Source organism: Haematobia irritans, chromosome 4, assembly GCF_050003625.1.
Source record: "Haematobia irritans isolate KBUSLIRL chromosome 4, ASM5000362v1, whole genome shotgun sequence".
Lineage (NCBI taxonomy): Eukaryota > Metazoa > Arthropoda > Insecta > Diptera > Muscidae > Haematobia > Haematobia irritans.
In genome coordinates, this window is record NC_134400.1 from 43,359,353 (window position 1) to 43,384,745 (window position 25,393).

The 25,393-nt window shown below is 34.6% G+C and overlaps 1 protein-coding gene across 1 annotated transcript; it reads left to right on the top strand.

Annotated features, from left to right (window-relative positions):
• Nucleotides 1-653: 653 nt before the first annotated feature.
• On the top strand, nucleotides 654-10,939 carry LOC142233776 (sulfotransferase 1 family member D1-like). Its single transcript, XM_075304809.1, has 5 exons — nucleotides 654-1,069; nucleotides 1,150-1,279; nucleotides 8,920-9,247; nucleotides 10,609-10,675; nucleotides 10,753-10,939. The coding sequence occupies exons 1-5, from the start codon at nucleotides 765-767 to the stop codon at nucleotides 10,886-10,888; spliced, it is 966 nt and encodes a 321-aa protein (XP_075160924.1). The 5' UTR covers nucleotides 654-764; the 3' UTR covers nucleotides 10,889-10,939.
• The last annotated feature ends 14,454 nt before the right edge of the window (nucleotides 10,940-25,393 follow it).

Consider the following 25,393-nt stretch of genomic DNA (forward strand, 5'->3'; position numbering starts at 1 on the left):
GGACATGCTCAGATCGACTCAGAATTTCACCACGACCCAGAATATATATACTTTATGGGGTCTTAGAGCAATATTTCGATATGTTACAAACGGAATGACAAAGTTAATATACCCCCATCTATGGTGGAGGGTATAATAAAAAGTGAAATTGGTGAAAAAATATGGTTTAAAAATTCAAATGAACTTCCCATGCACAATTTCTAAAGCAATGAAAGGTTCCAAAACTGGGATACTACAGTAAAATTCATTGCAGAAAATCCTAATTTGCACTACTTCCGTATCACAATTTCAAACTACTTTTCTGGAAGCCCTGTCTTTGCTCGTATGCTTAAAACCATGATTTCCGCCCAATGACAAAACCATGTAAAATTCTATGATTTTGATCCGCGTTACGTCCTCATCTAAATAGATAATTTTCATTGTTTTTTTGTGATGCTTGAAACACCTTTTTTTGCTGGGCACTTATATGCCTGTTCGATAGCCCAGTGTTGAACATGTCCATATCGACTAATGGAAACTAAAATGTTGCAACCTCAAGTTGTATCGGTTGGTGTAGATAAGATCACAACCAACCCTTAGAATTATCAAAATTTTGATAAGATTCAAAAAAGCCTACTGAAGTCGAACAGACGTACTACCACATGAAAATGAAAGTCAGTTTATCAAAATACCTCAAGTGAATTAGTATACAAAGTACCGTAAAACGTTACCAATAAAAAAATAAATTAATAAAAAAAAAAAAAAAAAACAAACAAAAATCCAAAATGTTTATATCACGTCCTAAGCCCACCGTTGCATCCATCGGCCCTATGAAACAATATGCCACGAGGGGCGAAAATATTCCCCTTGAAAAAGATTGGCTGAATACATGGTGTACCCTACCACAAGCTTTCGATACAGTACTCGAAGAAATTCTGCAATATGAAATTCGAGAAGATGATGTCTTCGTGGTGACATTTATGAAATGTGGCACCACTTGGATGCAAGAGACAGCATGGCTATTAATGAATAATTTGGATTTTGAAAAATGTAAATCTGAACATATTTTGGATCGTAGCATTTTCATAGAGTAAGAGCCACTCTTTTATTTTGGTCATGAAAATAAATCCAAATTTATATAATTTATTTTTTTTTTGTGTGTTTTTATAGAAATCATGGTGTAATTAAGGGGGCTCCTAATGGTGTCGAATTAAGTCATAAGGTACCCAGTCCTCGCCTTATAAAATCCCATATGCCAGCTAGTCTATTGCCTTTGCAAGTTTGGCAAAGAAAACAAAAGGTATGTGGTCATAAGTTGTCAATATTTGATTCTTATTGAAAATTGTGTCAAAAGTTTATTTCTACAGAAAATTTTGTCCAAATTTTAATTGTAAAAAAATTTGTAATTTTGTAAAAAATTTATATCTTTAGAAAATTTTATTTTTATAGAAATTCTGTCAACATTTGATTTGTATTGAATATTTTGTCAAAATTTATTTATTTATTTCCATAGCAAATTTTGTTAAACTTTTATTTCTATAGAAAATTTGGGCAAAATTTTATTTTGTTGTTGTTTGATAGTTGACCTTTAAATTGTAAATTATATTTGTTTGTTTTGTTGAGTTTTTTATACCCACCATCATAGAATGGTGACGGGGGTATAATAAGTTTGTCATTCCGTTTGTAACACATCGAAATATCGATTTCCGACTATATAAAGTATATATATTCTTGATCAGGGAGAAATTTCTGTCTGTCTGTCTGTTGTAATCACGCTACAGTCTTCAATAGTGAAGCAATCGTGCTGAAATTTTGCACAAAATCGTCTTTTGTCTGCAGGCAGGTCAAGTTCGAAGATGGGCTATATCGCTCCAAGTTTTGATATAGTCCCATATAAACCGACCTCCCGATTTGGGGTCTTGGGCTTATATAAATCGTAGTTTTTATCCAATTTGCCTGAAATTTGAAATCTAGAGGTATTCTGTGTCCATAAAGAGGTGTGCCAAAAATGTTGAGTATCGGTCCATGTTTTGGTATAGCCCCATATAGACCGATCTCCCGATTTTATTCTTGGGCTTATAGAAGCCGCAGTTTTTATTCAATTTACCTGAAATTGGAAATCTAGAGATATTGTAGGACCACAAATACGTGTGCCAAAAATTGTGAGTATCGGTCCATATTTTGGTATAGCCCCCATATAGACCCATCTCCCGATTTTACTTCTTGGGCTTATAGAAACCGCAGTTTTTATTCAATTTACCTGAAATTGGAAATCTAGAGGTATTGTAGGACCACAAATACGTGTGCCAAAAATTGTGAGTATCGGTCCATGTTTTGGTATGGTCCCCATATAAAACGACCTCCCGATTTGGGGTCTTGGTCTTATAGAAACCGTAGTTTTTATCCAATTTGTCTGAAATTTGAAATCTAGAGGTATTTTAGGACCTTAAAGAGGTGTGCCGAAAATGGTGAGTATAGGTCCATGCTTTGGTATAGCCCCATATAGACCGAGCTCCCGATTTTACTTCTTGCGCTTATAGAAACTGTAGTTTTTATCCAATTTACCTGAAATTGGAAATCTAGAGATATTTGTGACCCATAAATAGGTGTACCAAAAATGGTAAGTATTTCCCCGATTTTACTCCTTGGGTTTCTAGAAACCGTTGTTTTTATCCGATTTGTCTGAAATTGTAAATATTCTGGTATTTTAGACTCACAAAATCGTGTATCGGATTAAGTTTTTATCGGTCCATTTGGTGATGCCTCCACTTCTTGAGGGTGTAGAAGGCGCACTGATCATGAAGATTGCTTGAAACTCTATCTAAAATTTCCAGATTTTACTTCTCAAGATGCTATTTTATAATTTTCTTGCACACTTACAAGAGATGTTAATGATTCCTCTTAAACTCAAACAAGAATGGTTCTTATAAATCCAGAATCTGATATAGTCTTCATACACGCAAAAAAAAAACGTTTGGAAAACGTGTACCGAAAACGTTTTTCTTTTGTTAGAGTTTTTTTAATTGCTTCGAAAATTTTAAACTTTTATCACCAAAAAAATTCTTTTGTTATAAATTTTTTATTTTGTCAATAAAAACAGTTATTTTTGAAACAACAACACAGTCCATTTCGTTTATATCAAACACTGTTCTTTTCTGACTTTAGGTCTTTAATAAGACATATTTTACAGTTTAACATTTAATATACTACAATGTAATGTTGAACATTTTTTCGGAATCTTCCGGACATATCTGGAATATATGTAAAAAAAAAAAACAAAAAAAAACTTTGGCCGAAGCAGGGATCGAACCCACGACCCTTGGCATGCAAGTCGGACGTAGCAACCACTGATCCACGGTGCCAAACTAAATATTTGTTTCTGTTAAATAAACTGTGTTTATTCGGTTCGTGGGCGCCGCAAGCTATGCTATATAAATATAACTTATATGGATATTTATCTATTGATGACCATAACAGGTACATAGCTCAGTGGTTAGTGTGTTGGCTTACAAAGTGCATGGTCTGCGGTTCGATTCTCAGTCCAGGCGAAAGTTAAAAAAATTTTATAAATGTATAAAATCGTATAATTTCATATACATTGTTGGTATTACAGGAAAAGGTGTTAAGAACTAAAAAACCTTGTGGATGTGAGAAAGATGTGAGGGAAAATACAATTAGCCAGAAAATTTTTTTTTTTTGAGTTAGTCTTTATGAAATTGTTTTTACATCCTGGAAAAGAATAAACGTTTATCACAAAAAGTATATACTTTTCTTCCAAATACACTTCCTTACAGCGAAAAGCAAATGAGAAACGAACTTTGTTTGTCCAAAATTTCGTTTGGGAGGAAAGAATTATTTTTTTGCGTGCATGTAAAATTTTTAAATTTATCTTCGGGAAGTGTATTGGTTGAACTGCTCTGAGTGATCTGTCCTCAAACCACCCTGACATTTCAAAGGAAACCCTAATATTTGATCCATGGTGGTGGGTATTTAAGATACGGCCCGGCCGAACTTATTGTTGTATATACACCCTCAAAAAAAATCGCTTCTTTAACATATGTTCCAAACATATTTTGCAGGAAGCACATATATTATTGGATACTGCCGAAACATTAATATGTTTGTTTTATGTGAACATATATCATATGTTTGGAAGCATTTTGAGCCCAAAAATATTATATGCTTGGAAGAATTTTTCCCAAAGACGATTGTGCTCATTGCCTAACATACTCGTAATTTTCACTTCCTCGAAATATTTTAGTTCTTGGCACCTTTTTCTGTAATACAAATAATGTTGAAGAAATTATTCACTTTTATACATTTTTTAAATTTTACCTTTCGCCTGCACGGAGAATCGAACCGAGGACTATACAGTTTGTAAGCCAACAAACTACCCACTGGACTACGTAGCTGTTATAGTCAACAGTAGATAATTATCGTTATAAGTTACACTTATATAGCATAGTTTGCAGCACCCACGAGCCCATGCAAACATAACATTATTTAACAGAAACATACATTTGTTTGCCACGTGGACTCTCCAGTCAACTCTCCCGGTTTCCATCTCTATTTCTTTCTCTATACTCTCTCTGCCGCTTTGAATAAAATATCACAACATATGTATGTTTAGTCGAAATTTGTAAATTTATATATGTTTGCATTCACACATATGATTTTTATGAAACATTCATGCCCCAAACATAATATATTCTAACATATTAACATAGATGTCCCAAACATTTAGTGTTAGTTTAGGAACACACCTTGTTTGCACTTAAATATATTGTGTTTTAAAATTGTGCCCGAAACACATTTTGTTTATATCGGAACATATGAAAAACATATTTTTCTAAGAGTGTACTTGTTATAGAAAATTTTGTCACAATTTTATTCTAATAGATACATTTGTCAACATTTTCTTCTACAGAAAATTTTGGCCAAATATTGTTTCTATGGGAAATTTTATCAAAATTTTATTTTTATAGAAAATTGTGAAAAATGTTTATTTCTTTAGAAAATTTTGTCAAAATTTTATTTCTATTGCAAATTTTCCTTTTTTTTAGAAAATTTTGTCAACATTTTAATTTTTTAGTAAATTGTATCAAAATTTTAATTTATAGAAAATTTTGCAAAAATTTTGAAAATTGTCTCAAAATTTTATTTCTATAGAAAATTTTGTCAAAATGTTACTTTTTTAGAAAATTGTATCAACATTTATTTCTATAGAAAATTTTGCTAAAATGCTGCAAGTAGAGGATGCTGATGAGGAATGTGGTAATTCCGAAACGTGCATCCATCCAACCATCTTGCAGTCTATAGGGCTTTACCCAAATAAATTTGACAAACATTCTTTTCCTCTGTTGGTTAAGCTACACTTGTAGTTTAATCAATGCATAGATTTAAGCTGAAATAAAAACAAGTATATACGGCCATAAGTTCGGCCAGGCCGAAGCTTATGTACCCTCCATCATGGATTGCGTAGAAACTTCTTCTAAACACTGCCATCCACAATCGAATTACTTAAGTTGCGGTAACGCTTGCCGATGGCAAGGTATCTTAAAACCTCCTAACACCATCTTCTAAATTGTATGTAGGTCCATACGTGGTATATATTAAATCAAAGAAGATCGATCCTATACGTATATAATTCAGTTTGACGAAGTAGACATAACATTTTGACAAAATTTTCTACAGAAATAAAATTTTAACAAAATTTTCTATAGAAATAAAATTTTCACAAAATTTTCTATAGAAATAAACTTTTGACAAAATTTTCTATAGAAATAAAATCTTGGTAGATTATTTTTGGCTCGAGTGGCAACCATGATTATGAAACGACTAAAATTTGAACAAAATTTTCTATAGAAATAAAATTTTGACAATGATGAAAATTTTATTATGAACCGAATAAAATTTTAACAAAATTTTCTCCAGAAATAAAATTTTGACAAAATTTTCTATAGAAATAAAATTTTGACAAAATTTTCTATAGAAATAAAATTTTGGTAGACTATTTTTGGCTCTAGTGGCAACCATGATTATGAACCGATATGGACCAATGTTTGTGTGATTGGACCAATTTTGGTATGGTTGTTAGCGACCATATACTAACACCACGTTCCTAATTTGAACCGGATCGGATGAATTTTGCTCCTCCAAGAGGCTCCGGAGGTCAAATCTGGAGGACGTTTTATATGAGGGATATATATAATTATGGACCGATATGGACCAATTCTGGCACGCTTGTTAAAGATCATATACTAACACCATGTTCCAAATTACAACCGGATTGGGTGAAATTTGCTTCTCTTGGAGACTTCGCACGCCAAATCTGGGGATCGGTTTATATGGGGGCTATATATAATTATGAACCGATGTGGACCAATTTTTGCATGGTTGTTGGAGACCATATACTAATATCATGTACCAAATTTTAGGCGGATCGGATGAAATTTGCTTCTCTTTGAGGCTCCGGAACCCAAATCTGGGGATCGGTTTATATGGGCGCTATATATAATTATGGACCGATGTGAACCAATTTTTGCACGGTTGTTAGAGACCATATACCAACACCATGTACCAAATTTCAGCCGGATCGGATGCAATTTGCTTCTCTTTGAAGCTTCGCAAGCCAAATCTGGGGATCGTTTTATATGGGGTCTATATATAATTATGGACCGACGTGGACCAATTTTTGCATGGTTGTTAGAGACAATATACCAACATCATGTACCAAGTTTCAGCCGGATCGGATGCAATTTGCTTCACTTTGAGGCTTCGCAAGCCAAATCTGGGGATCGGTTTATAGGGGGCTATATATAATTATAAACCGATGTGGACCAATTTTTGCACGATTGTTGGAGACCATATACCAACACCATGTACCAAATTTCAGCCGGATCGGATGAAATATGCTTCTCTTAGAGGCTCCACAAGCCAAATCTGAGGATCAGTTTATATGGGGGCTATATATAATTAAAGACCGATATGGACCAATTTATGCATGGTTGTTAGAGACCATATACTAACACCATGTACCAAATTTCAGCCGGATCGGATGAAATTTTCTTCTCTTTGAGGCTCCGCAAGCCAAATCTGGGGATCGGTTTATATGGGGGTTATATATAATTATGGACCGATGTGGACCAATTTTTTCATGGTTGTTAGAGACCATATACCAACACCATGTACCAAATTTCAGCCGGATCGGATGAAATTTGCTTCTCTTGTAGGCTCCGCAAGCCAAATCTGGGGATCGGTTTATATGGGGGTTATATATAATTATAGACCGATGTGGACCAATTTTTGCGTGGTTGTTAGAGACCATATACCAAATTTCAGCCGAATCGGATGAAATATGCTTCTGTTAGAGGCTCCACAAGCCAAATCTGAGGGTCCCTTTATATGGGGGCTATACGTAAAAGTGGACCGATATGACCCATTTTCAATACCATCCGACCTACATCGATAACAACTACTTGTGCCAAGTTTCAAGTCGATAGCTTGTTTTGTTCGGAAGTTAGCGTGATTTCAACAGACGGACGGACGGACATGCTTAGATCGACTCAGAATTTCACCACGACCCAGAATATATATACTTTATGGGGTCTTAGAGCAATATTTCGATGTGTTACAAACGGAATGACAAAGTTAATATACCCCCATCCTATGATGGAGGGTATAAAAACAACAACAACAAATTTTACTTCTATAAAAAATTTTGCTAAAATTTTATTTCTATTTTTCTCAAAATTTTATTTCTATAGAATATTTCTCGCATTTTTTTATAGAAAATTTTTCTCAAAATAGTGTTTTTATAGAAAATTTTATTTTATGTTTATAGAAAATTAAATTTTATTTTTATAGGAAATTTAACTTTTATAGAAAATTTAATTTTATTCCTATAGAAAGTTGTGTCAAAATTGTATTTTTATAGAAAGTGTTGCCAAACCTAAAGCCAAAGTTTATTCCAATAGAAAATTTTGTCAAAATTATATTTATGGAAAATTTTTAAAAATTTTATTTCTATAGAAAATTTTGTAAAAAAAATTATTTCTATAAAAAATATTGTCAAAATTGTATATCTATAAAAAATTTTATCAAAATTGTATTTCATATTCGTTATTTTGATCTCAGCTTAAAAACCATTGCGTTGACTAAACTACAAGAGTTCTTTTCCTCTGTTGGTTAAGCTACTCTTGTAGTGCAGCCACCGTGGTGCAATGGTTAGCATGCCCGCCTTGCATACACAAGGTCGTGGGTTCGATTCCTACTTCGACCGAACACCAACAAGTTTTTCAGCGGTGGATTATCCCACCTCAGTAATGCTGGTGACATTTCTGAGGGATTCAAAGCTTCTCTAAGTGGTTTCACTGCAATGTGGAACGCCGTTCGGACTCGGCTATAAAAAGGAGGTCCCTTGTCATTGAGCTTAACATGGAATCGGGCAGCACTCAGTGATAAGAGAGAAGTTCAACAATGTGGTATCACAATGGACTGAATAGTCTATGTGAGCCTGATACATCGGGCTGCCACCTAACCTAACCTAACCTAACCTACTCTTGTAGTTTAGTCATCGCTATGGTTTTTAAGATGAGTTCAACGAATATGAATTATTTCTATAGAAAAATTTTTCCAAATTTTATTTCTATAGAAAATTTTGTCATAGTTTTATTTCGATATAAAAATTTGTAAAAATTTTATTTCTATAGAAAATTTTAAAGAATTTTCTTTTTATGTTTTATCAAAATGTTATTTCTAAAAAATTTGGATTTTAATTCCATAGAAAATTTTGTCAAAATTTAATTTCTATGGAAAATTTTTGTCAAAATGTTATTCTTATAGAAAATTTTGCCAAAATTTTATTCTTATAGAAATTTCTCTCAAAATTTTATTTCTACTTCTTTACTTCTAATCAGATTTTTACTTTTATTTTTCCAGATCATTTATGTGGCTCGTAACTGCAAAGATGCTTTGATCTCCTCATATCATTTTGTAAAAAGTTTGAAATTTTGGCTCGGTGAGACTCTGGAGGAATATGTCAATGATTTCATCAATAGTGAGGTGAATTACTCCAGTTATTGGACACATACTGTGGATTTTTGGAGAATGCGTAATGAACCTAATATATTCTTTGTTACTTATGAGGAGATGAAAAGCAACTTACAAGGGGTCATTGAAAGGCTCTGTACATTTTTGGAAAGACCACAACTCACGCAAGATGAAATGAAGAAAATGTTGGATCACTTGTCATTCGATAGTATGAAGAGTAAGTTGAAAATTCGGGACAGTTTAAAGAGTAGTAAGATGGGATTACGAGTATATAAATCCGGTAAATCGGGCGATACATATACTATATGGGGAAATCTGGAGTGATGATATGATGAATTGCGATGATATTTCGCAAACTTAAATAGTTCTGGAAAAAAGAGCTTTTTTTGTCAAATTTGACAAAGATGGGCTTGTAAAAAAGCACATTATGACCCCATTTGCAGAAATCTGATGATACATATATATAGAAGCTATATCTAAATTTGATACGATTTTTTTTAAGTTCAAGTTTCTTGAATACGACTCAGGAAGGATTCGTCTAAGATATCTAATAAGAATTCAAAGTTTTTGTATTGAACACACAAAATTTTTTTTTGATTCAATCACGAAATTAATTGATCCAATTAATTTTTTAATTGAAATGTTTTCAATCGCAGAAATGATAGTATCAATTAAAAAATTAATTGATACTATTAATTTGTGTGATTGATTTTTGTTTCAATAAAAAAAATTGTTGATTCAACAATCAATTCAATTTTTAATTGAATATTTTTTAAAACTCAATTAAGATTTTAATTAGAAAAATTTTCGTGAAAATTTTTTCTGTGAAGATTTCAGAACCATTTCACTCAGCATATTTCAACCAAAAGTGGCTTAAATATGAGGTTCATTTCTACTGAACAATGACAAGGAAAATCTCCGTATCTCAATCCGTTTGACTTTTGCGCCTGAGGTATTTTGGAGAGTATGATCGATCAACTCAAGAGTATTTTCCCGATTTTACTCCGATTTAATTAGAAAAATGTTCGTGATTTTTTTTTTTTTTTTTTTTTTGGTGAAGATTTCAAAACCATTTCACTCAGCATACTTCAACCAAAAGTGGCTTAAAAATGAGGTTCATTTCTACTGAACGATGACAACGAAAATCTCCGTATCTCAATCCGTTTGACTTTTGCGCCTGAGGTATTTTGGAGAGTACGATCGATCACCTCAAGACGGCGCGGGAATGGGCCAAAATGCCGCAGAGCACCTATTGTTCAGCGAGTGATAGCTTTATCGACCATTTGAAGGTCATAATTCGTGCCAAAGGTATCCAATTCGAACAAATCGAAACTGGTTTTAAAATTTGATGTTTTTTCGGACATTTTGTGATTCTTAACATTAAATTAAAGAAAAAGCTTTACTTTGTTGCATTACATATGGGACACTCTGTATAACTAATTAATATAACCTATGGGTCATACTTTTTACGGTAGACGCTTACGAGTTTGAATTCCTCAGATTTGGCTTCTTGAGAGTTCTGGCAGACATTTTTCATAGTCAAATTGGGTATTTGAATTAACTTTTTTTATTTTTTAGAAAATGATAAAACCAATTTGACTTTGAATTTGAAAGATTGTATTTCAAATGTGGCAAATGATTTCCAGTAAGTTGTGATTGATTTTTTCCCCATAGATTAAAATGAATTTGTACTAATCCTGTCGTTTTTTTATACCCGTTTAGATTTATGCGTCGTGGCATTGTGGGATCTTTTAAAGATGAGCTAACTCCAGAACTGCAGATGAAAATTGACAATTGGTCAAAGGCATTTTTGGCTCAATATGACATAACCGAAGAAGATATTTTTGGTACTATTTAAGAAGAATGAAGCATAAATAAAGCCATTCACAAAGACTGTTATATTGAAAAATATCGTTTCTCTTATATAAATCCCAAAAATACTTTGAAGGAAGCACGTATATTTGTAGATACTGCCAAAATATTATAAAGTTATCATATAATATATTTGAAAGCACTATGACCCAAATAAGATTATATATTTGGCAACATCTACTACCAAAAGTTAAATTAAACAAGTGTGTACGGCCTTAAGTTCGGCCGTGCCGAATACCCACCACTAAGAACCAAATACACTGAAACTATCGAAAAATTTAACTTATTTTTATTGCAAAAAAATATTTGTTTGTAGTTAAATTTTATATATGTTTATACCCTTCACCACTACTGTGGTACAGGGTACACGCAAAGAAAAAAAACGTTTGGAAAACGTGTACCGAAAACGTTTTTCTTTTGTTAGAGTTTTTTGAATTGCTTCGAAAAGTATACACTTTTATCACCAAAAAAATTCGTTTGTTACACAATTTTTATTTTTTCAATAAAAAGAGTTATTTTTGAACCAACAACACAGTCCATTTCGTTTATATCAAACACTGTTCTTTTCTGACTTTAGGTCTTTAATAAGACACATTTTACAGTTCATAGTAAAAATTTAATATAGTAGAATGTAATGTTGAAAATTTTTTTCGGAATCTTCCGACCATATCTGGAATATATGTAAAAAAAAAAAAAAAAAAAAAACTTTGGTCGAAGCAGGGATCGAACCCACGACCCTTGGCATGCAAGTCCGACGTAGCAACCACTGCTCCACGGTCCCAAACTAAATGTATTTTTCTGTTAAATAAACTTTGTTTAATCGGCTCGTGGGCGCCGCAAGCTATGCTATATTAATATAACTTATATGGATAATTAGCTATTGATGACAATAACAGCTACGTAGCTCAGTGGATAGTGTGCTGCCTTACAAATTGCATGGTCCGCGGTTCGATTCTCAGTCCAGGCGAAAGGTAAAAAAAAATTTAAAAATTTATAAAATCGTATAATTTCTTCTACATTGTTTGTATTACAGAAAAAGGTGCTAAGTACTAAAAAACTTCGTGGAAGTGAGAAAGATGTGAGGGAAAATGCAATTAGCCAGAAAAAATTTTTTTTGAGTTAGTCTTTATGAAATTGCTTTTACATCCTGGAAAAGAATAAACGTTTATCACAAAAAGTATATACTTTTCTTCCAAATACACTTCCTTTCAACGAAAAGCAAATGAGAAACGAACTTTGTTTGTCTAAAATTTCGTTTGGGAGGAAAGAATTATTTTTTTGCGTGTATAATAAGTTTGTGCATTTGTATATAACGCCAAGAAATAATAGTCATAGACCCATCTTTTAGTATACCGATCGGCTTAGAATTAAATTCTGAGATGATTTAGCGATGTCCGTCTGTCTGTCTGTCTGTCCGTCCGTCTGTCTGTATATGTAATTTTGTGCACAAAGTACAAGTCGCAGTTTAAGCCCGATCGTCTTCAAATTTGACATAACGTCTTTCTTCGGTAGAAGACAATCGCTATTGATTTTGGAAAAAATCGGTTCAGATTTAGATATACACGCAAAAAAATAATTCTTTCCTCCCAAACGAAATTTTAGACAAACAAAGTTCGTTTCTCATTTGTTTTTCGCTGTAAGGAAGTGTATTTGGAAGAAAAGTATATACTTTTTGTGATAAACGTTTATTCTTTTCCAGAATGTAAAAACAATTTCATAAAGACAAACTCAAAAAAAAACATTGTTTTCTTGCTAATTGCATTTTCCTTCAGATCTTTCTCACATCCACGAGGTTTTTCAGGTTTAACACCTTTTCCTGTAATGCCAACAATGTGGAAGAAATTATACGATTTTATAAATTTTAAAATTTTTTTTACCTTTCGCCTGGACGGAGAATCGAACCGCGGACCATGCACTTTGTAAGCCAACACACTAACCACTGGGCTATGTACCTGTTATGGTCATCAATAGATAAATATCCATATAAGTTATATTTATATAGTATAGCTTGCGGCGCCCACGAACCCAATAAACAAAGTTTATTTAACAGAAACAAACATTTAGTTTGGCACCGTGGAGCAGTGGTTGCTACGTCCGACTTTCATGCCAAAGGTCGTGGGTTTGATCCCTGCTCGACCAAATTTTGTTTTGTTTTTTTTTTATACATATATTCCAGATAAGTTCGGAGGATTCCGAAAAAATGTTCAACATTACATTGTAGTATATTAAATTTTGAACTGTAAAATGTGTCTTATTAACGACCTAAAGTCAGAAAAGAACAGTGTTTGATATAAACGAAATGGACTGTGTTGTTATTTCAAAAATAACTTTTTTTTTTGAAAAAATAAAAAATTTGTAACAAACGAATTTTTTTGGCGATAAAAGTTTAAAATTTTCGAAGCAATTCAAAAAACTCTAACAAAAGAAAAACATTTTCGGTACACGTTTTCCAAACGTTTTTTTCTTTGCGGGTAGCTGCCATATATAGTTATTACCGATTTGATCATAATTCACGTATTTATGAACCGACGTTCTTCACATTTTGCACATCTGAATGTTTTGTTAGTCCCGTAAAAACTGCCAAATATCAGCTAAATCGGTTCAGATTTATATATAGCTCCCATATATATCTTTCGTCCGATTTGGACTTATATGGCCCCAAAAGCGAGAGTTTTGCCCTGATTTGCTTCAAATTTTGCACAACGAGTACGTTTAATAGTATCGTTAATTGTGCCAAATTAAGTTGAAATCGGTTCAGATTTAGATATAGCTCCCCTACATATCTTTCGTCCGATTTTGACTTATATGGCTTCAAAAGCCAGAGTTTTGACCTGAGTTGATTAAAATTTTGTACAAGGAGTACGTTTAATAGTATCGTTAATTGTGCCAAATTTAGTTGAAATCGGTTCAGATTTAGATATAGCTCCCATATATAGCTTTCGTCCGATTTGGATTTATATGGCCCCAAAAGCCAGAGTTTTGCCCTGATTTGCTTCAAATTTTGCACAACAAGTACGTTTAATAGTATCGTTAAGTGTGCTTAATTGGGTTAAAATCGGTTCCGATTTAGATAAGCTCCCATATATACCTTTCGTCCGATTTGGATTTATATGTCCTCAAAAGCCAGAGTTTTGCCCTGAGTTGCTTGAAATTTTGCACAAGGAGTACGTTTTATAGTATCATTAATTGTGCAAAATTTAGTTGAAGTCGGTTCAGATTTAGATATAACTCCCATATATATCATTCGCCCGATTTGGACTAATATGCCCACAGAGGCAAAAGTGTTACTCTGATTTACGTGAAATTTTGCAGAGGGAGTAGAAGTGAACTTGAAACTTTGCACAGGCAGTAGAATTAAGGTTCTGCATATGCGTGTTTATTTTGGTTGAAATCGGTTCAGATTTTGATATAGCTCCCATATATATCTTTCGCCCGATTTTCCGTCATATGACCACAGAGGTCAAAGTTGTTATCCGATTTACGTGAAATTTCGCACAGGGAGTAGATTCAACATAGTAACTATGCATGTGAAATTTGATTGCAACCGGTTCAGATTCCGATATAGATTCCATATATATGTTTTTCCTATTTAGGCAAAACTGGCCGAAATACCTACATTTTCCTTATCAAATCGCCACTGCCAAGTCGAAAACTTATCAAAATGACTCAAATTTTCCTATTACTGTATTACACATCTATCGACCGATAAATCATAAATACACTTTTGCGAAGTTGCCCCAAAATTGCTTCAGATTTAAATGTTTCCCATATTTATACCCTTCACCACCACTGTGGTACAGGGTATAAGTTTGTGCATTTGTATGTAACGCCAAGAAATAATTGTCATAGACCCATCTTTTAGTATACCGATCGGCTTAGAATTAAATTCAGAGTCGATTTAGCGATGTCCGTCTGTCTGTCTGTCTGTCCGTCCGTCCGTCTGTCTGTATATGTAATTTTGTGCATAATGTACAGCTCACAATTTAAGTCCGATCGTCGTCAAATTTGGCATAGGGCCGTTTCTTGGGACAGAGACAATCGCTATTGGTTTTGGAAAAAATCGGTTCAGATTTAGATATAGCTGCCATATATATTTATCCCCGATGTGGTCATAGTTAGCGTGTTTATCAACCGATGTTCTTCAAATTCAGTATATCCGAATATTTTGTGAGTCTCGAAAAACTTGCAAAATATCAGCCAAATCGGTTCAGATTAAGATATAGCTCCCATATATATCTTTCGTCCGATTTAGACTCATATGACCACAGAGGCCAAAGTTTACTACCGATATTCGTGAAATTTTGCACAGAGGGTAGTATTGACATTCTACCAATGCTTGGTAAATTTGATTGAAATCGGTTCAAATTTAGATATAAAGGGTGATTCTTTTGAGGTTAGGATTTTCATGCATTAGTATTTGACAGATCACGTGGGATTTCAGACATGGTGTCAAAGAGAAAGATGCTCAGTATGCTTTGACATTTCATCATGAATAGACTTACTAACGAGCCACAACGTCGAATTTTCAGTGAATGGGCCCTAGAAAAGTTGGCAGAAAATCCGCTTTTTTATCGACAAATTTTGTTCAGCGATGAGGCTCATTTCTGGTTGAATGGCTACGTAAATAAGCAAAATTGCCGCATTTGGAGTGAAGAGCAACCAGAAGCCGTTCAAGAACTGCCCATGCATCCCGAAAAATGCACTGTTTGGTGTGGTTTGTACGCTGGTGGAATCATTGGACCGTATTTTTTCAAAGATGCTGTTGGACGCAACGTTACGGTGAATGGCGATCGCTATCGTTCGATGCTAACAAACTTTTTGTTGCCAAAAATGGAAGAACTGAACTTGGTTGACATGTGGTTTCAACAAGATGGCGCTACATGCCACACAGCTGGCGATTCTATGGCCATTTTGAGGGAAAACTTCGGAGAACAATTCATCTCAAGAAATGGACCGGTAAGTTGGCCACCAAGATCATGCGATTTGACGCCTTTAGACTATTTTTTGTGGGGCTACGTCAAGTCTAAAGTCTACAGAAATAAGCCAGCAACTATTCCAGCTTTGGAAGACAACATTTCCGAAGAAATTCGGGCTATTCCGGCCGAAATGCTCGAAAAAGTTGCCCAAAATTGGACTTTCCGAATGGACCACCTAAGACGCAGCCGCGGTCAACATTTAAATGAAATTATCTTCAAAAAGTAAATGTCATGGACCAATCTAACGTTTCAAATAAAGAACCGATGAGATTTTGCAAATTTTATGCGTTTTTTTTTTTTTTAAAAGTTATCAAGCTCTTAACAAATCACCCTTTAGCTCCCATATATATCTTTCGTCCGATTTGAACTTATATGGCCACAAAAGCCAGAGTTTTGCCCTGACTTACTTCAAATTTTGCACAAGCGGTACTTTTAACGGTACTATTGTATGTGCCAAATATGGTCAAAATCGATTCAGATTTAGATATAGCTCCTATATATATATTTCATCCGATTTGAACTTATATAGCCTCGAAATCCAGGGTTTTACCGTGATTTGGTTCAAATTTCGCAAAAGGAGTACGTTTAGTAGTATATGTAATTGTGGCAAATTTGGTTGAAATCGGTTCAGATTTAGATATGGCTCCCATATATATCTCCCGTCCGATTTGCACTCATATGACCAGGGGGCCAAAGTTATACTCCCATTTACGTGAAATTTCGCATAGATAGCAGAATTATTATTCTAACTATGCATGTCAAATTTAGTCGAAATCGGTTCACATTATATATAGCTCACATATATACGTACACCAGAGTTGGGGAAATATGGTAGACTATTTCATATTTTAGACCCATTTTCAATGGGATTTTCTTCCAATTGACTGCATAGTTTCCACGTAGAATATATTTAATATGATATTTAAGTGTGCCAAGTTTTATCTAATTTGGTTCAGAATTAGATAAAGCCTCCATATATTCATTCTTCTGGTTTATACAAATATGGCTAAATTCACTTTACACAAAACTCATCCCCATTCCCCATATCTTAGTCATATCCTACACACTGTAATGCCAGACTTTCCACAGAACGGTTGAGTTTTAAATAAGGCTCCAAGTCGCCCGACTTGACCAAGTAATATATCACAACCCACACTTGACCACATATCTTGGCAAGATCTAACCAATATCCTTGTAAAATCGCCACTGCTGAGTAGCAAAAATTGTAAATATTACTCAAATTGTCCTATATCTCGAATACATAAGTATCGCCTGATAAATCGCAAATGCTCTTTTGTACAATTGCATCAAAATTTCTCTCGCTTCATATTTATGCCCTTCACCACTACTGAGGTACAGGGTATAATAAGTTTGTGCATTTGTATGTAACGCCAAGAAATAGTGGTCATAGACCCATCTTTTAGTGTACCGATCGGCTTAGAATTAAATTCTGAGTCGATTTAGCGATGTCCGTCTGTCTGTCTGTCTGTCTGTATATGTAATTTTGTGCACAAAGTACAGCTCGCAATTTAAGGCCGATCGTCCTCAAATTTGGCATAGGTCCGTTTCTTGGGACAGAGACAATCGCTATTGGTTTTGGAAAAAATCGGTTCAGATTTAGATATAGCTGCCATATATATTTATCCCCGATTTGGTCATAGTTAGCGTGTTTATCAACCAATTTTCTTGAAATACCGTACAAACAAATATTTTATGAATCTCGAGAATCTTGCAAAATATCAGCCAAATCGGTTCAGATTTAGATATAGCTCCCATATATATCTTTCGTCCGATTTAGACTCAAATGACCACAGAGGCCAAAGTTTACTACCGATCTTCGTGAAATTTTGCACAGAGGGTAGGATTGACATTCTACCAATGCTTGGTAAATTTGATTGAAATCGGTTCAAATTTAGATATAGCTCCCATATATATCTTTCGTCCGATTTGAACTGATATGGCCACAAAAGCCAGAGTTTTGGCGTGATTTGCTTCAAATTTTGCACAAGGGGTACGTTTAATAGTATCGTTAAGTGTGTCAAATTTTGTTAAAATCGGTTCAGATTTAGATATAGCTCCTATATATATATATCTTTCGCCCAATTTGGACTTATATGGTCTCAAAAGCCAGAGTTTTGCCCTGATTTACTTCAAATTTTGCACAAGCGGTACTTTTAACGATACTATTGTATGTGCCAAATATGGTCAAAATCGATTCAGATTTAGATATAGATCCCATATATATCAAAATCCAGGGTTTTGCCGTGATTTGCTTCAAATTTCGCGCAATGAGTGCGTTTAGTAGTATCGGTAATTGTGCCAAATTTGGTTTAAATCGGTTCAGATTTAGATATGGCTCCCATATATATCTTCCGTCCGATTTGCACTCATATGAACAGGGGGGCCAAAGTTATACTCCAATTTACGTGAAATTTCGCATAGATAGCAGAATTATTATTCTAACTATACATGTCAAATTTAATCAAAATCGCTCCCATATATACGTAAACCAGAGTTGGGGAAATATGGTAGACTGTTACACATTTTGGACGCATTTTCAATGGAAGTTTCCTCCAATTATAACTGGATAGCGTTAGCCGATTAAAATTTTAATTCTAGAGATTTTGTAGAAGTAAAAAAATTGTCTCCTTTATATAGCTTCCAGCAAATGTGAAGTAGTTGAGATGTAACACAAATTTTGGCCTACATAGGGGTGAAGGGTATAATATAGTCGGCCCCGCCCGACTTTAGACTTTACTTACTTGTTTTTACTATCATTGTGTTTCATCCCAGGGCGTTAGCCGATTTAAATTTTAATTGTAGAGTTTTTGTAGAAGTACAAAAAATTGTTTCCATTAAAAGTATTTGTATCTGGAAATACGAATTTAGTAAATCTATATCCTTAATTTGTGTATAATTTTTTCGCGTCTTTTAGTTCATTTAACTAACGTACGCAACAAATTATTAGAGTAAATGAAACTTTCTCCAAATATAATAAGTTCATGAACTAAAATATAGTTACATTGGCTTTAGTGAGTTCACTTTTTTTAGAGTGGTTTTCGCGACAATTACATGCTCTAGATAAGCATTCAATTGATATGGCCACCATGTCGAAATATGTTTTTTCTTCGATTCGACGTTGACTTCCAGATACCGCAATTTTTATACGATTTGCCTAAAATTTTAAATCTGGAGGTATTTTTGGTCCAATAAGACATATTCGGAATATTGTGCGCATCGGTCCATATTTCGGTTTAGCCTCCATGAGACTAAAGAAAGAGGAAAGTTTTCTTTACTGTAATAATGTTTTCGTATGTTAGTTAAATGAAGTAGAAAACAAGTGTATACAGAAGTAAGTTCGGCCAGGCCGAATCTTAAATACCCACCACCATGAATTAAATATAATAGTTTACTTTGAAAACTCTTCGTCGTAGCGGGTTACTTGCATTTAAGGAGGTTTGATGACAAATCATTTCCCAAGCAAATCAGTTCAACCAGTACGCTTCCCGAAGAAAAAATTTAAACATTTTACCTATGAAGACCAGATCAGATTCTGGATTTATGAGAACCAATTTTATTTGAGTTTTTGAGAAATCATAAACATATCGTGTATATGACGAAATAAAGCCTTGATTTGAAATCTTAAATCTGTAGATTTTTTTCTGCGTTATTTAAATGATTACGATGAGCAAAATCTGGAAATTTTACTTTCAGTTTCAAGCAATTTTTATGATCAGTGCGCCTGCTATACCCTGAAAGAAGTGTTTTCTTTTCTGAGGAACGAAATTTTAGACAAGCAAAGTTTTCTTTTGACACAAATTTTAGAGACAATCGTTGAATCGCTTATCAAAAATTCAAATTAGTTTACTCTAAACGAAAATACTTTATACGAAAGGGGAATTTCGTTTGTCTAAAATTTCATTCCGGAGGAAAATATTTTTTCTTTGGGTGTACCCTCAAGAAGTTAAATCGGTCTATATCGATGCCTTGCCAAATGGACCGGTAAAAATAAATGCGATACCGATTTTTGAGGGTCTAAAATTGCAGTATATTTCAATGTTTGTGCAAATCGAAAAAAAAAACTACGGTTTCTAGAAGCCCAAGGAGTTAAATCTGGATATCAGTTTATGTGGAGGCTATACTAAAACATGGGTCGAGATACACCATATTCGGCTGACCTATTCCGGGTCAGCCGGATTCCAGAAGTCCTAGAAATAAATTCGGGAGTTATGTCTATATGGGGGCTATACCAAAACATGGACCAATACTAACCACCTCGTAATGTTTCTCAAATTCCTCTAGAATTCCACTTTAAAACGAATTGGGCGAAAACTACGAATTCTAGAAGCTTAAGAAGTAAAATCGGGAGATCAGTCTATATAGGGGCTGAACCAAAACATGGACCGATACGGACTATTTTCGACACACCTCTTTATGGTCCTATGATACGTCTATATTTCTAATTTCCGGCAAATTGGATAAAAACTACGGATTCTAGAAGCCCAAGACATAAAGTCGGGAGATCGGTCTATATGGGAGCTACACCAAAATATGGACCAATAAGCACCATTTGCGACACACCTATCTGTGATCTTAAAATACATCTAGATTTTCAATTTCAAGCAAATCGGCTAGAAAATATAGTCTCTAGACGCCCAAGAAGTAAAATCGAGAAGTAAGTCTATATGGGTGTTATACCAAAAAATGGACCGATACGGCTCAATTTCGGCCCACATATTTGGGGTCCCAAAATACCTCTAGATTTCCAATTTCAGGCAAATCGGGTAACAAATATAGTTTATAGGAGTTCAAGAATAACAAGTATATACGGCCGTAAGTTAGGCCAGGCCGAAGCTTATGTACCCTCCACCATGGATTGCGTAGAAACTTCTACTGAAGCCGATGGCAAGGTATCTTACAACTTCCTAACACCGTAATATATACCACATAGTCCATACGTGGTATATATTAAACTAAACAAGGCCGATTAAATACGTATATAACTAAGTTCAAAGTTTCTATAGAAATAAAGTTTTGACAAAATAAAATTTTGACAACATTTTCTATAGAAGTAAAATTTTGACAAAATTTTCTATAGAAATAAAATTTGGAAAAAATTCTCGACAGAAATAAAATTTGGAAAAAATTCTCTATAGAAATAAAATGTTGACAAAATTCTCTATAGAAATAAAATGTTGACAAAATTTTCTATAGAAATAAAATTTTGACAATGTTTTCTATAAAAATAAAATTTTGGTAGATTATTTTTGGCTCGAGTGGCAACCATGAACCGATGAACCGATATGGACATATTTTTGTGTGATTGGGGATCGGCTATATATAACTATAGACCGATATGGACCAATTTTGGCATGGTTATTATCGGCCTTATACTAACACCACGTTGCAAATTTCAACCGGATCGGATGAATTTTGCTCCTCCAAGAGGCTTCGGAGATCAAATATGGGGAACGGTTTATATGTGGGCTATATATAATTATGGACCGATATGGACCAATTCTTGCGTGTTTGTTAGAGACCACATTCTAACACCACGTTGCAAATTTCAACCGGATCGGATGAATTTTGCTCCTCCAAGAGGCTTCGGAGATCAAATCTGGGGAACGGTTTATATGGGGGCTATATATAATTAAGGACCGATATGGACCAATTCTTGCATGTTTGTTAGATACCATATACTAACACCACGTACCTAATTTCAGCCGGATCGGATGAAATTTGCTTCTCTTAGAGGCTCCGCAAGCCAAATCGGGGGATCGATTTATATGGAGGCTATATATAATTATGGACCGATGTGGACCAATTTTTGCATGGTTGTTAGGGACCATATACTAACACCATGTACCAAATTTCAGCCGGATCGGATGAAATTTGCTTCTCTTAGAGCAATCGCAAGAAAAATTTTGGGGGTCCGTTTATATGGGGGCTATACGTTAAAGTGGACCGATATGAACCAATTTTTGCATGGTTGTTAGAGACCATATACTAACACCACGTACCAAATTTCAACCGGATCGGATGAATTTTGCTCTTCCAAGGGGCTCCGCAAGCCAAATCTGAGCGTCGGTTTATATGGGGGCTATACGTAAAAGTGGTCCGATATGGCCCATTTGCAATACCATCCGACCTACATCAATAACAAGTACTTGTGCCAAGTTTCAATTCGATATCTTGTTTCGTTTGGAAGTTAGCGTGATTTCAACAGACGGACGGACATGCTTAGATCGACTCAAAATTTCACCACGACCCAGAATATATATATATATATATATATATATATATATATATATATATATATATATATATATATATATATATATATATATATATATATATATATATATATATATATATATATATATACAAATATATATATATATATATATATATATATATATATATATATATATATATATATATATATATATATATATATATATATATATATATATATATATATATATATACAAATATATATATATATATATATATATATATATATATATATATATATATATATATATATATATATATATATATATATATATATATATATACAAATATATATATATATATATATATATATATATATATATATATATATATATATATATATATATATATATATATATATATATATATATATATATATATATATATATATATATATATATATATATATATATATATATATATATATATATATATATATATATATATATATATATATATATATATATATATATATATATATATATATATATATATATATATATATATTTGGTAATCTTGTTGTTATCCAATAAAAATCCCGCGGTTTTAGTTCTTAATTTCAATTCAATTTATTAATCTAAGTTAACTAAATAATATAAAAGGAGTAGTGTGGTTATACGACTTGTTCACTCGAGTGACAAAAGTAGAAGAAGGAATCATTATAGTAGCAAAAGTAAAAACAGTTATAAAACGGGTTATTGATGATAAAGATAAAATAGTAAAAATGAGATAAACTGATGACAGCTGGTTCGAAGTAGGCACAACAGGGTGCCACAGTACTCCCCTTCCAGATGAAAGCTACCGGAACCTTGCAGGAAAAGTGACACGTCTGCCACAACGAGTAGATTTCGTCGGTCCCATAAAGGAGCCTTTCGAAGAACCAGGTTGATTGTTTTCGGGGTTACTAGCTGGGTTGAGCGTTCCAGTGTATTGTTCTGACTCGTTAAGAGTTGAGTTAGAATCGGAATTCATGTTGTCATCGCTGGGGGTTTGCTCAATTTGAGGTGACACATCAGGCAGAATACGCACCGTTTCGAGGTCTGTGCAAAAAGCCGGTTTAAGACGGTCGATGCTAACGGACAATGGACGATCTCGTACTTTTACAGTGAAAAACTTGTTTCTTTTTTGAATGACTGGAAATGGTCCATCGTATGGATGCGTGAGTGACGGGCGTATGGAATCGTTACGGATGAAAACGTGGGACGCTGCATGTAGGGATTTGCTTATAAAAGTGTTGGCTTCGCTGTGGTTGCTGGTGTCGGTCGGTCGTAAACGTTGCATTGCCATTCGAAATTGCGACACACTCTCGGATGTGGCTTCTGACTTTTTTGTTGATTCGAAAAACTCGCCGGGTATACGTAAGGTTGTTCCATAAACGAGTTCAGCTGGTGACGAATTTACGTCAGGTTTAAAAACTACTCTGAGGCCAAGCAAAATCGATGGTAGGTGATGTACCCATTTCGTAATATCGTGACACAATATCGCAGACTTGAAAACGCGGTGCCACCTTTCAACAATACCATTCGACTGGGGATGGTATGGAGTCGTTCGATGGTGTGTCGCTCAAATCGTCGATACGAGCTCAGCAAACACGGCTGACTCGAACTGTCTGCCACGGTCAGACGTTATTTTAGCTGGAACACCAAACCTAGCTATCCAATGGAACAAAATCGCCTTAGCTACCGTCTCTGCAGCCATGTCAGGAATCGGGACAGCCTCTGGCCAACGAGTATACCTGTCGATTATTGTAAGGCAGTATCTTTGGCCCTCACATAAAGGAAAGGGACCAACTATATCAATATTTATGTGCGAAAATCTTTCTTTCGGGGGCTCGTAAGACCCCAAAGGTGATCGTGTGTGACGTTGGACTTTTGCACGCTGACAGGAAACACAATTTTGAACGAAGTTTGCTGTGTCCTTTCTGATCGACGGCCAAACAAAACGTTTTGTAACTAATTTGATTGTAGCACGTACTCCAGGATGGGCCAAATCATGAACGATTCCCAGCAACTGTTTTCGAAATTCCCTGGGTATGAAAGGACGAACGGTACTTGTGGACGTGTCGCAAAGCAATTCAAGATCACATCCTGAAATTTGAAAAGATTTTAGTACAAGTGAATTAGTTATAATACCTGATTTTAATTGTTGGAGCTCGACATCAACTTGTTGGGCTTGAGCAATTTTTTGGTAGTCGACTGCTAGATTTGCGGCTGCAATTCTAGAGAGGAAATCAGCAGTCACGTTTTCAGCGCCAGGAGTGTATCTTATGTCCGTTGTGAACTGCCCAATGAAATCTAATTGGCGGGCCCTCCTTGGAGATGCTTTCTCCGATTTCTGACGAAAAGCGAACGTTAACGGCCGATGATCCGTGACGACGTAGCATCTTCTCCCCTCAAGCAAATACTGGAAGTGATAAACACCCTGGTAAATGGCTGTTAACTCACGGTCGTAGGTACTGTAGTTTCGCTGTGTGTTTGTAAATTTTTTGGAATAAAATCCAAGTGGTTGCAAGGCTCCATCTACACACTGATGCAGGGCGGCTCCGACAGCAATATCTGATGCATCGACATACAGAGCTAAATCCGCGTCTTTGGCTGGGTGGGCCAATGCCACAGCATTTATTAATTCTGACTTACACTGTTCGAAACAAGCCTCAGTTTCAGCTGTCCACAAAATCGGTGTTGTATCGTTTTTGGAATTTCCTTTTATGAGATTCTGGAGCCTCGATTGATTTTCAACGGCGTGTGGCAAGAATTTTCTGTAGAAATTTATTATGCCAATAAATATTTTCAATTCTTTAGCCAATTGAGGTTTGGGAAAATTACGAATCACGGAAACTTTTTCCGGAAGTGGCCGAATTCCGTCTGCCGTAACAAGATGTCCCAGGAAAGTTATTTCCGATCTCCCAAATTCACACTTAGCACGGTTTATCGCCAGATTATTTTCTCGTAAACGCCGGAAAACTTTCCTAAGGTCGCTTTTATGCTGCTCGACACTATGGGACGCTATGAAAATATCATCGATGTACGGGAAAGCGCAGTCAATGCCACGCAGAACTTCGTTTATCAGCCGCTGGAATGTCTGCGCGGCATTGCGTAACCCAAACGTCATATATTTAAACTCATAGAGCCCAAAAGGTGTTGTTATGGCAGTTTTGCTGACGTCATCTGGGTGTATCGGGACTTGATGGTAAGCTCTTTGAAGGTCAATTTTTGAAAAGA